This window comes from Periophthalmus magnuspinnatus, chromosome 3, assembly GCF_009829125.3.
Source record: "Periophthalmus magnuspinnatus isolate fPerMag1 chromosome 3, fPerMag1.2.pri, whole genome shotgun sequence".
Lineage (NCBI taxonomy): Eukaryota > Metazoa > Chordata > Actinopteri > Gobiiformes > Gobiidae > Periophthalmus > Periophthalmus magnuspinnatus.
Genome location: NC_047128.1, coordinates 21,469,367 through 21,482,768, shown reverse-complemented (window position 1 = coordinate 21,482,768; position 13,402 = coordinate 21,469,367). Strand labels below are relative to the sequence as shown.

The following is a 13,402-nucleotide window of genomic DNA, read 5'->3' as shown; positions in this document are numbered from 1 at the left end:
GTCACCCTCCTCGCGCGCCGCTCCAGTTCAACGTAAAGACGCGTTCAGTCTGCACGTAAAGTATGGGAAATATGACAGTCAGTTTCACATACATTTGAATTTAAACAGTAATAAAACACTTACCGTGAAATGTTAGGCATAGGCTGCTTTCTGTTGGAAAGAGACGCCTGGATCGGGACGAATGTGTATATAATAAGTCTTTTTATGGATTAGGTTGCTTACTTAAGATAATGGGTCAACTCTACACATGGGTTAAAAGCTTCTGATAGCCTCCACATACAGTTCCTCAACTAATGTTTGAGGAACTTAACATCAATCACAAGGTTAAGGTTGAACCACAAAAATGTGTTCCCAAATATGTGATCACGTTTTTGTGGTTTGACTGTCCTAGTTCACATGGGTGTACACACATGAAACATGCTTAAACCAACATCAGATTGAATAATTTTGATGTATTTTGTTGTATTTGCTTGAGTAGTTTGTCCTGAAGCATAATGACAATGACTTAAATGACTGTGGTTTCCAGTAGTAGATTTTCTGGTTTTGTCTATAACTGGTATCATGCTCAGTTCCAAGGAAAGCCTCTGAACACACCTAAACCTTTATAAAGTAAACAAACACTGTCCTTACGATGACCTTACAAACGGAAATAGAAAAAAACACACCTTTTGAATCAAATCAAACTTTATTTATGAAGCGCTTTTCATACAAAAAAATGTAACACAAAGTGCTTTACAAAACATTAAAATCAGTCCCACCCACCAAACCCACCAAACCACCCCACAGCCAAACAACCCAACCCCAACACATCAATAAACACAACCGAACAACCCCCCACCCCAACACATGTTAAAATACCTTTGGTTTCATTTAAAATATGTTTGATGCAATAGGCTGGATAAAGATGAACCAGATGAGAGACCGCTACCAGAGGAACCATCTGCACCAGGAGCAGGGTCACACACAGCCACAGGACACCAGCCCAGGGCCCAGAGAAGAGATGAGGTCAAGACCAAACCTCCAGGGCCCACGAGCCAGGGCCCAGCAGCCACAGCCAACCACAGCTCCCGGTGCAGAGGGCTCCTCAGAGGAAACACTGGCAAATCTAAAATGATTAAAAATAATAAAATAAGTCAAAACTAATAAATAAGTCAATAAATAAGTCAATAAATAAGTCAATAAATAAATAATAAAATAATAAATAAATAATAAAATAAGTCAAAACTAAACAAGTAAATAAAACATAAGTAAAACATAAACACACTAGCCAGCCTAAATAAGACTAAATAAATAGAGAAGTAAACTATAATGATAAATACTAATCAAAAGCTATGCTAAAAAGGTGGGTCTTGAGCCTGCTTTTAAAAACCGACGAGACGGGGGCCATAAAACTGGAAAGAGGCCTCTCCATGTGTGTGTGTCCTGACTTTGGGGATGACTAGGAGCCTGCTGCCGGAGGAGCACAGGGGCCGCGAGGGTTCATAGGATAAAAGCAGTTCTGTAAGATAAGAAGGCCCAAGACCATTAAGACATTTAAAAACCAGTAAAAGAACTTTAAAATCGATCATGAAACACACAGGGAGGCAATGCAGGGATTCTAAAACCGGTGTAATGTGGCCCCGCCCCCTGGTCTTAGTCAGGACACGTGCTGCTGAGTTTTGTAATAATTGTAGACCTGAAATCGCCTTTTTGGGAAGACCAGAGAGCAGGGCATTACAGTAATCTATACGACTGGTGATAAAAGCATGCATCAGCGTCTCTATGAATAATGGGGATAGTCTCTGTCCCAAAATGTCTTCAAACTTCTTTGCCTTATTTTATTTTATTAAGTAAGTATGACTGTTTTAAAGGAAGTAGATTAAAAAAAGAAAAAAAAGGATTCATTTTAATTTAATGTCAGGTTTTCTTCCAGGTTTACAATGGAATGCCAACCAAGCCATGCAAATTTTTTATCCCTGAAAAGATAAATTTAATTGCACCAAAACAAGAGTACCTATTCACTAACTGCTTGGAGCCATGTGAATGTGGCCTATCCAAACAAACCGCTTCAGATAACATGCAAATGAACCAGCTTTTATCAAACTTAGCCAACCTGAATGTTAACATACATTTGATTAAACACGTTAGCCTTGTAAGGATCCCGCGAGAACAAGCAGTAGGTTTAAACAAAACACACTGCACAATTCTTTAAAAAAAACAACTGAGCTTTTTTAATTCTGAAAGATGATTTATACAATTTCTTAACCACACTAAATATAACAAGTCGTAGACAATATTGTTTTATTTGACATACAAGATAGCTCTAAAAATAAGGCCCTATGCCAGCAAACCATATACATATTTTTACATCTAGATCTATAGTTAAACAGTGCATGCAGTTCACCTTAGTAATTAGCCTATTGGTCGCGCCATTGCAGGGGATGATTTGGAAGATGAGGAATTAGCAGGCTATAAAACAGTTTTGCTTTCTCAAAACCGGAAAATATAATTGGACCTTTGCCAAATCAGAAACTATAAACAAAACATCAAGTGCCTGCTGCCTACCTACAAACCTAAATACGGTACTTTTGTGTTAATTATGATTGGCAGGCAATGTTATGCAGGCAATGCTACGTTTCAGCCAAGAGCTAATGACAACATTGAAGATAGACACAAATTATTCAAAACCAGCTTACAAAATAAAAGTCTACAGTGGTATTGCTTTAGTCCATTCATTTAAATAGAAGGCACATAAACAAAAAAAAAAGAAAAAAACTCAGGGAGCACTAGCGTTACAAAAAGATTTAAGAACCCGAACAAGTCAGTTTGATTCTATTTACACGTTTAAAGGAGTGATACAATACGATAAACTTTACTAAGCAATGCATGCATTTTTCTACTTTCCACATATGGGCCCATATTTACATGGAAGACAAATGTATATGCAATGATACAGCTTAAAGTGCATTAAGAAGTCACTTTTCTGGTGGAGGGTACGCCAGCTGCTTATCTTATGGAGATGTTATTGTTTTGCCTGGAATATAACACAAAATGGCATTAAACTTATCAGTATGGCATCTACTTATCTCCATGGAGACAAGCAGATAACATTACCAGGTTAAACAAGTTAAAGGTCAGATCTGTGGTGAGGTGTTTCCACATACAGTAGGAATGCAAGTTTTCCAAGGTATTTTTAACAATATAAAACATCTGTCTAACATTTATTTAATTACAGGCAAGCTAAAAGCCATAGCACAGAACATTTCAGACAAAGCAATGGATATCCAGGATTGTGGACCCCTAACCACAAAAGTCACACAATGCACCTTAAATTCAAATGATATGCTGCCTTGTAACTCTACACACAACATTGTACAATATTCTTATTTCATAGTGCCTAACATGGGCCTAGTTGTGGCTACTCTCCTCTGCGCTCTTCCTGTACATTTTGTGATGCGTTTTCTTAAATGCACCGAATCCTGCATTCGCCTGTATTGCCTCTTGTGTTACGTCATCACCATCTCCCTCCACGTTCAGTTTTTTCTTAATGTCCGACTCATCTTTCTTTTGTGTAATTTGTAAATCTTTCTTGTCCTCTTCTTCCTCCTCCTCTTCGTTCAAATGGGTTAAACGCATGCCCTTTTCCTTGCTCTGCTTCTCTGACTTGTTGGTGGGTGGTTCCTTCCCTACTCGGCTAGGCTTGGAGAAGATAATTTTCTCGTGGAGATTACAGGAGTCCCTATTCACTGGCTCGTCTTTCTTTTGCAGCAGACTTGCCAGATATTGATGCGCCACCCTGCTATTGCCCTGATCGCTAGTTTCAGCTGTATCTTCCAGACTGTAGCGAGTCCAGCGATCCGGGTTCACCATGTAATCGGGCACCCCACGTTTCTTTGCTGGGGTGGGGCTGGTTGGAGGGGGGTGGCTCGTTTTGCGGCTGGGAGGTGGAGCTACAGGTCGGGCAAACACGCCATCTATGACTTTATCCTGGCCCAGAGTAGAAGACGTCATCTTGGCCATGCTATCCAGGCAGTCGAAGATGCTGTGACTGCGGCTGGAGAACCCCGAGCTCCCACCTTTGAGGCTGAAAGGGTTGGCTTTCGGAGCGCCATCTTGAACGTTCACTGCCGGCTTGTTGCGGTCATCGGCTTCATCATCATCATCCTCAGCATCTAGCTCTGGGTCAAAGGGTGCGCCACTGGGGGCCTCCTCTGGCTCGGACTCATCACTGGCCGACAGCTCATTCTCGTCATCACTCTTCGGTGACTTGCCATGTTTGTCGTCACACATTTTTTCACAAGGAAGTGTTATCAAAAGTCTAGGAAAAAAATAGACAAAAACATTAGAATGAATCATAAAGCAATATTTACTCATAAACACAGGCACAGGTAATTTGCCATACTTTTACGCTTTACTTAATAGAAAATTAGACCATCTAACAATGTCTAGTGAAGAGATGATATTACTCCAAAGGTTAGATATACTAATTTTGTAAATCTTTAAATTTATGAGTGTCAGTATACAGATCCCTTATTCCCTTCGTGGTGTGTTTTCCATTGCAGCAAACCATAAATGTAGCATGTTAACGTTTTGACTTCAAGTTACCTGCTAGCACAAAAACACAAGTACTATATATAACATGTTCTACTGGATGTACTCGTTTAGAGGTCAGGCTAGGGTTAACCTTGACCATAAAGATAAAATGTACAAAGAGAAGAATTTGGGGGGCATGCCTTATTGAGTCACTTTACATTCTGGAAAAAACTAAACTTTAAATTGAACATAAATATTATTTTTACATATTGTGGCCAGCTCTTGTTTGGTGATTAAAAAAATCTTACTGATAATTTTCCTACATGTAAGAGTAACAATAGCACATAGGCCATATAAAATTTATAATTTAATTTGTTTCAGATGCAAGTGTATGTAGGTCTAACATGACATGATCGTAAATAATCGTCATGTGATTCTGTTACTATTTACGCAGGACCCCTCTATCATTTTAACCAGTGTTTTAACAGTGAAACAGACTGAAATCTTTCTTGAAGGCTAAACACAACAAATAGATATACAAATAGTTTTAGAGTATAACAATGGAAGTCTAACATGGATTATATTTTGAGTGTCTGCGTGTAAGTAGGACACACGGTTAACTGGTTTCTTCTCAGATATAAATAATTTAAATGTGTATAAAACAAACACGTTTCTTGTGTAGCTGGGAAATGGGCAAGTTCGTGGCAGTGACATGCCTGTTGTTTTCACGTTAGCTTGCTAGGTTAGCGTGCTAATGCTAACCACTGCGACATTGTGCGCTGCAAAGACTGAAAAACGTCGTACACTTGGATGACCGACGGCCCGATATAAGGACTTTGTCTGCAGAGCACAATGCCACTGCGACATGAATTAGGTTGATGACAGATGGTCATCTTTTACCTTTTCGCTGGCACAACGACCTGTGCAGGTTGTGTCGCCAGCTACAGATTCTTCTACTGATGATGGGAGGCAGTTGCACAACTGTATTTACGGCAGGAGCGCTATCTAGTGGCAATAGATAAGAATTACACACAAAGACTACTATTTGGTGTAAAAGTAGAAGTAGGCCTAGTTTGTATTGGATGTAAGGTTGAAACAATTATTTTATTTTTTTCGATTAGTTATTGTAGAGTCAGATTTTTAAAACGCATTTTAGGCACTTAAGATATGCTAACTAAAGTGTCTACTTTATTATTTTGACATAGACAATGCAAGGTAAGTTTATTTGTATAGCACAATTCGTACACAAGGTAATTCAAAGTGCTTTACGGAATAAGAAAGACATTAAAATCACACAAATCAAAACATAAATAATCACCCAATCTGCAACTCTCTCACCCACTCGTTTGCACCCTTTAAAAACTCTCTCTCACTCTCTCTCTCTCTTTAAACACTGTCTTGCTCAGCTTAAGAACTTTCCCATTACTTTACAAAAAACCCCAAAAAACTTTCCTGTCATTTCTCAAATACTTTCCTGTCACTTTACTATGTCTAATAAAAGTCCATCAGTCCATGTTTCTTTTTGTCGGAGATATATATATATATATATATATATATATATATATATATATATATATATATATATATATATATATATATATACGCTCATTGGTCTTGTGCGCATGCTCAGTGTCGCTGTCGTCATTGGGCAGGTTGTTATGAAAGAGGGAGGGAGCTGCGCTGTTTCACTTTTCTCGATTGGCTCGGCTCTGCAACCCGGGGAAAGTTTGAAACTGGCCTGGGTGTGTATACCGCGCAGTTAAGTTACACATTTCACAGCTGTTTACGGCTACACAGACGTTTCCTTTGGGCTCCGTCTGTGCTGAATTTGATGGAGTCTTGTGAGAAACGTTTGCTTGTTGATGGAGGCATGGCTGAGGTGGTGGTGTCGGATATAGATTCGTACGTTCACGTTGAGATTGAAGTGGAAAACAACAACCGCATCGCCAGCTCAGACGAGGGACGCAGCGAGGCCCCCGTCACCCAAGGTTTGTGAAAATGTCAATGCAGCGTTTTGACAGTTTGAAAGATCCTTTTAGTTTGATATAAGTAAGCACTGATGTGAGTTTTTTGCAATCATACAATGTTTCACAACCTATAATAATGAATTGACTTTGCTATGTAATTTATTATAGCAAAGAATTTATTTGAATGCTTTGTAGCTGACTGCGTGATTTATTAGCCCACTACTGCTCATGGCTTGCAACAGATACTGGGCAACTTAGTGACAGTCATGCATACTAGTGTTACTGGTTACTCTAGGCCTGGAGAAATCTAAAGGAGCTGACTTGGGAAGCACCAAAACAATGTAGTTTCATGTTGGTATTCTGTCCACAAAGCTCTGTTCCAGGATGCAGAGGAGGACGAAGATGCGGACAGTGAAAGCAGTGGAGATGACAGCGGCACAGACCCCTTTGGCACAGAGCGGTCAGGCACACAGCTGCAGAGATGTGAACACAAAACAGAATCAAACTCCAGTCTCCCAGACACTTTCCAGACCAGCCACCTACTCTTCTACGAGAGGTTCAAGGCCTACCAAGACTATGTGCTGGGTAATACTCCCACCTTACTATTTTTAGACTTAAAATGAAATTAAATTAACATTGACATCTTACAGGTGACTGTAAGCCATCAGAGGTCAAAGCCTTCACAGCAGATTATCTTGAGAAGGTGGTAGAGGTGTGTGACTGGCAAGCCTTGTGGTGCACTGATGTCTTTGATGTTTTGGTAGAGGTAAGTTTTTGTTATGTGTACATTTTATTATTTATTTATTTTACAGCTTTAGCTCATATCTATCATTCAAAACAAAATGTACGATAGATAAGATACATAAGACTATCTGAAGCTTTGAGAAACTGAGCAAATCAACAAGCAGTCCTCTGTATGAACACCTGCTGACCTCAAACTGCTGCTCATCCTTGTAGGTTCAGGATGTGGACTTTAAGGAGCTGAAGGCTGTGGTGCGCCTGGTGTTGCCCATGCAGTGTGAGGCTAAAGGCTGTGAGTTGACTGAGGACAACATGAAGTCTGTGCTGGAGGCCACACAGCACCATGTCCCTCTGAAGGAGCTCCACGCAGTCTACGAGGAATCCGGAGAGTTTGACGAGACCGCACTCGCCATTGAACATCTCCGGTGCGCTTTTCTGTCTACAAAGATGTGACGGTGTGACAAAAATGGACACACAAAATGTGTTTACAAGAAAACAAAAGAAAAAAAAATTGATAACCCAATTAGTTTAAAATGAATGGACATCAGTAGAATCGTTTTTTTTTTGTCAATTCAGATATCACACAAAACGCAAATACGATTTGCGTTATCAACGTGAAGACAAGAAATTCTTATTTGATTAATGGATGAACAGAGCATATCTTGAGCCAACCAAGAGAGGGTGTGGTATGGTGCTGGCACTCTTAAAATTAGTAGGATCTCTTACAAAAACTATATATACAGAGAACTAACAAACTGTATCAAGCAAGTAGAATGCTATGAAATATTGCTAGCCAAGGCTTGAGAGAGTTTTGAAAATACTTACTGCGAATTGGCAATCTGTTAAACATGTTAAACTTGTGTACAGGTTTATTTTAAAAGAATCCAACTCTTGTGGTCTCAATTTTTGTCAGTGAAGATATCTACAAGCCTGTTTCTCACTCAAAATCTCAATAGACATGAACATGCAAAACAAATGGTTGAATGAATAAAGAAAATGCTAATCCTACCGTAACCTAAAGCCATAATATACATTTTTAGATATGGCCCAGTAAGTTCAATTGACTGCTGCTGTTTTAGATTTTTCTACGAACACATTTGGCGGCGATGGGATGAAGAGGATGAAGACGATGACTTTGACTACTTTGTGCGATGTGTAGAGCCTCGCCTGAGATTGTAAGTAACCTCAGTTCTTCTTGCTATGTTAAATATTGTTCTGCTTTATCTTCTAATCATTTTATTTGTCATGTGTCATTCATCCATACCTATGTGCAATACTTAAGTCACTTTACGAAGATGTTATATTAGTCTATTTTTAGTTTAAAATAATTTAAAAAATTTACTTAAAAATAAACTATTTATCTATTATCTTGTTTTATTACATGTACCATTTTCCTTCTGTTCTTTAACTGTGCGGTGCAATACTGGAATTTCCCCATTGTGGGACTAATAAAGGCATATCTTATCTTATTTGCTCATTAGGTTTTATGACATCTTGGAGGACCGAGTGCCTGCAGGTTTGGTCATGGAGTACCAGACGTTACTGGACAACTGCTCCAAGGTCTTCGAGCAGTTCTCTGTTCTGCGCAGCGGCATGTGCTGTGATTCTGACTCTGAACTAGACAACGTGTCCATGGTGGAGGGCCTCAAACTCTATGACCTGCTAGAAACATACAAACGCAAGCTGCACATCATTGAAAACCCCTTATTACGGTAGTTTAAATTTAGATTCCAACTGGGGCTGCACGATTTTGGTGAATTGTATATTTTTAAATCGCGATTAGATTGGCAATACTGTTAAAAAAGAATGATTCTGTTCGGAGTGCACGTTGTAAACGACTCCTGACTGAAATATGACCTGAAACTGATACAAGAATCCTGTGAATTGCAGAACATGTTTGTAGAGGATTGTTCTGTAAAAAGACAGTCAGAAGGGTCATCCTAAAACTCTGCAAAGAACATATCCCATTATCTAAGTGCAGCCTTTGTGATTTGATATTTCCTGCCAATTTAAAGTACAATTTTGATTTGATTGTGTTATGTTGTTTACATAGTGTTTTGTTTTTCCAGATATGTTCTAGGGTATAAAGGTAATGCCAGACAGCAGTTTGTACAGAGCCGTGGCCCCAGAGAGTCTGGGTTGAAGGTGGTTCATGTGGTCGCATCCTCTTGCACCGCTTCACAGCTCCAGTCTCTCCTCAATGACAAACTGCTGCCCATGTATTCTAATGAGGACACAGAAATAAAGGCAAGTCTTGAATGAAATATAAAATACTCATTCAGTGGAACCAAGTTTCTGAGCTTTAAAGCTTCTATGACTCTAGAGCAACACTACTATTCAAAACACTTGGTCTGCTGAACACTTGTGAGTCTGGGAGAGCTGTGGGCTGCAGAATCTATTAGCGGATCTATTTTTCCCGGACACTGCAACAGTCAGAAGTGGTTAAATTACACTAGCGTTACAACATCCGCAAGAAACCTGCTCAAAAGACATATCACATCCATCATGTAGAGCGTTAACGAGGTCTCAACGAGAGTCTTAAATTTAACAAAGAACGTTAGGAGGCAGTCACGTTCTTTGACATTTGAATTCAGTGATGCTTGCCTGAACAGTCTGTCCCTTCTACATTCCGATTGAATCCAGAAGAGTCTGGAACCGGACAATAGAGGGTGAAAATCCTTCGTTCTGACTTGACACAGTCCAACCACAGTCGCTAATTTGTATCACGTGTCTCTCAAATGCAAAAGATGTCGCCTGTCAAAAAATTCTCATAACATTCAGAACAATATATAACTTATTTTGCCTGAGATGAATAAGCACATGGTGTTGATTGTTGATTCTGCAAAAGTCTGTGCTGTTTCTCAGTCCTTTTATGGTTGTTGCCCTCTGAAATTGGGGAGACAGTATACGCTTTGACAGGTTTTGTTAAAGCTTGTGGTTCTGGCTAGCAAGGTAACAATATTGTAGGGCCTATCCCAGTGTGTAAAATAACAACAACAAATTGGGAAAAAAAACTCACCACCTCTTGTGTTTTTAGTTTTACGGGGACCCAGTTTCAGCAGTGGACTCTTGCCATGAGGGTGATGTGGTCATAGTTTTACCAGGTGTCTTTAATGTCACCAGCTCAATCAACCTACCAGATTCAATTACAGTAGAAGGTAATACTAAGCTTAAAGCATGTAGAAAGTGTAAAAATATATATGTATTATTTTCATTACTCTTTGTTTCTAGGCTTTGGACTTCCAGATGAGGTGGTGATTGAAAAGAAGGGCAAAGGAGACTCATTCATTGAATCCACCGGAGTAAATGTTAAAATATCCAACATCAAGTTTATCCAGCACGATGCTATTGAGGGCATTGTTTGTAAGTGTGGTTGAATTTGTGCTGGTTTAACTTGTCAGTAAAAAGCAGCGTTTGAGTGATGTGTTGTCTGTTTAGGTGTGCGTCAGGGGAACCTCTACCTGGAGAACTGTGTGTTACAGTGTGAGACCACCGGAGTCATTGTCAGGACATCAGCCCACCTCACCATGAACATCTGTGACCTCTATGGATCCAAGGTAAACTAGCACAGTTGTACATTATAGTATTACTCACGTCCTCCTGAGTTGACTTTGCAGATTTTCTTTTCCACCTGAAATGGAGACAACTACTCTTGCTTTTATGTTGTATGTGCACAGTGAAAGTTCTGTCAGGATTGAAGTGAAAACAACCTGTAATGTTGCAATTAGCTTGATTTTAACTGTTTCTACAGGGAGCTGGCATAGAGGTCTACCCTGGCAGTGTGTGCAGTCTGGTTGGAAATGGCATCCACCACTGCAAAGATGGGATCCTCATCAAGGTGAGCTGACCAGCACTATCTTAAACTACAGTACTATCATTTCAGTGCCACTATTGTCTTTATCCGTTGATCTGTGCTTTTAACAATATTTAATCTTCACAGGACTTTGCTGATGAACTTGATGTGCTGCCATCAATCACCATGGAAAACAATGTAATTCATAACAATGAGGGCTATGGAGTGATACTGGTTAAACCCAGCACTGGGGAGGACCAGACTGTTCCCCTTGAAAAGATTGAAGGTAAGGTCATGTGCCTGTTGGATTTGTTACTGTAAACTGCTTTCAGCTGATTTGGATTAGTGAGATACTTGGGTCTTATTCAGCCATTCATTTCTAACTCAGTCCTCAATAGGGATGGTATGAAATTTTAACAGTATAATGATAAACCATTTTATTTATATGCACCTTTCTAATGCTGAAAGTATGATCATAAATGCCCCAATATGACAGTATACTGTGAAGTTGTGTCATTTATACTACCGGTACTTGACAAAAACAAGGGACATTGTGTTTTGAAAAGTGGTAGTTCATGATGACTTTGTGGAGACAGTTTGTCTCAATTCTGTCATTAAGTAGCACTTTTTTTGTCTTCCAGAAAACACGATCAAACCAACAGAGAAACCACCAGGACCAGTTGCCGAACCTGAAATCATCACCACCGTTGCAACTCCCCCAACCAAACCCACATTGGAGGACCAGGTGGGTGATGGTAGTCTCAGCGCCGACGGTGACCTGCTCTCTGCCTCCGCCCGAAAGTGGCAGCTGTGTCGACAGCTGAGCCGAAGTAAAGAGGCCACGTGTAGCCGGCCCGTCCAGGATCTACTCAACCATGAGATCTTCGTGTCCATTCAGGGAAACCAGTTCAGACGCAACGGGATGGGTGACTTTGGCACCTTCATCTGCTGAACTGTTACCTGGCTCTTTACCGCCCCCTATGTCTTTAACACAAGTCCATATAGGTCGCTACTGCAGTTGTAAATATAATGTATCCGAAGAGTATTTTTGCTTTGGACTGAGCCGTCTCACTTAATTATAGCCATATTTTGAAGCTGCACTCCTGAACATACTGAGCCCTTAGAAATTGTGCAGTGAATGGGCACTTTTGAAGTTGCACAAATGCTTTTATCTTATTTATTCCTATGGGCTAACAATACGTCTGGCGTTTTAATTTTTTTTATATACATATAACTTCGGAGAACACTTGTCACTTTGGAATCAAATTTTTGCTGTAATAAATGTGTTTTTGGAGAGGTAATGGGCCGTTCAAATGTGCACCGAGAATGTCACACTATGAACAAGTTCACGTTATATGGAGTTCTTAATTTTCTTTTGTTTTTCACAAAGCCACTGGTGTATTTTTAATTAATTCTGATGCATTTGTTTTTTTAAATTCATCTTTGTTCAGCGGCTTGGATAAAACTGATCAACTTGAGATTTTACTAAATTATTTAATCTTTTATTTGTAAAAATGTGAAAGATTAAAATACTGTTGAAATCCTAATGTCTATAATACTTTTCTGATTAGTGAAATTCTGCAGGGTATTAACCAGTTTAGTAAAAAGATACATGTACACAAAAGTACACCAATAAAGGTCCTTGTGTTCCATACAATGTTTTTTTTAGTTGACATTACTTGATATTTTCATTGTACTTAATAATGTATGTCATAGGAAGTAATTGCAATTATGCTATGAATATCACATGAATGCTAAAAGTGTATCACTCTCCTGGTACTGATGGTGTGGACAAAACGTTGTAACACTTTCAAGGAGCTGTAAGATTCTGATTTAAATAGCATAAACTTGACTTGTGTCTCCAGATATAAGATCGACATGTTAAAATTAAAAACAGCTTTTACCCATAAACAAAAACATTACGTTTTTTTATTCTTTTACAAAAACACTGGAAATGATATCCCATTTATTCGTTATAATTTGGATAGAGCCAAAATGGCAATCAAAGGAAAAGGGGATGTCAGTTTCAATGCTGAAAGTTTGTTCACTTAAACCTAAAAGGACTCTGATCTGAACCTTCCCTATCTAAACCCCAGCATCTGTAGCCCAGTGAAAGGTTCTGAGCTTTGTGTCTACTCCACTTGCAGGTTACAGCACTGGCAACCCAGGTTCAATTGTGATTGCAATACCTTTTATCAAACAGTAAGCACAGGCAGTTCTTTTATAGTGTGCATCTTAAATGTTAGATTCCAGCATTGAAACAGGTCACAGGAAAATGGTTTGATAAAATTTCCCTATGCAGTTACACCAATAACGAAGAGATACTAAGTTAAAGGCACAATACATAAATCAATGAGGTGCTTTTGCATATGAACAATATCAAATACAT

The 13,402-nt window shown here is 39.2% G+C and overlaps 2 protein-coding genes across 2 annotated transcripts; one reads left to right on the top strand and one right to left on the bottom strand.

Annotated features, from left to right (window-relative positions):
* Positions 1–1,874: 1,874 nt before the first annotated feature.
* Positions 1,875–5,499, bottom strand: tssc4 (tumor suppressing subtransferable candidate 4). Its single transcript, XM_033984567.2, has 2 exons — positions 5,413–5,499; positions 1,875–4,297 (listed from the first exon to the last, which is right to left on the bottom strand). The coding sequence occupies exon 2, from the start codon at positions 4,267–4,269 to the stop codon at positions 3,388–3,390; it is 882 nt and encodes a 293-aa protein (XP_033840458.1). The 5' UTR covers positions 4,270–4,297; positions 5,413–5,499; the 3' UTR covers positions 1,875–3,387.
* Positions 5,500–6,205: 706 nt separating this feature from the next.
* On the top strand, positions 6,206–12,921 carry shcbp1 (SHC SH2-domain binding protein 1). Its single transcript, XM_033984578.2, has 13 exons — positions 6,206–6,500; positions 6,852–7,064; positions 7,130–7,245; positions 7,437–7,645; positions 8,300–8,395; positions 8,702–8,932; positions 9,290–9,467; positions 10,258–10,378; positions 10,452–10,583; positions 10,659–10,777; positions 10,972–11,058; positions 11,161–11,299; positions 11,655–12,921. The coding sequence occupies exons 1-13, from the start codon at positions 6,344–6,346 to the stop codon at positions 11,963–11,965; spliced, it is 2,109 nt and encodes a 702-aa protein (XP_033840469.1). The 5' UTR covers positions 6,206–6,343; the 3' UTR covers positions 11,966–12,921.
* The last annotated feature ends 481 nt before the right edge of the window (positions 12,922–13,402 follow it).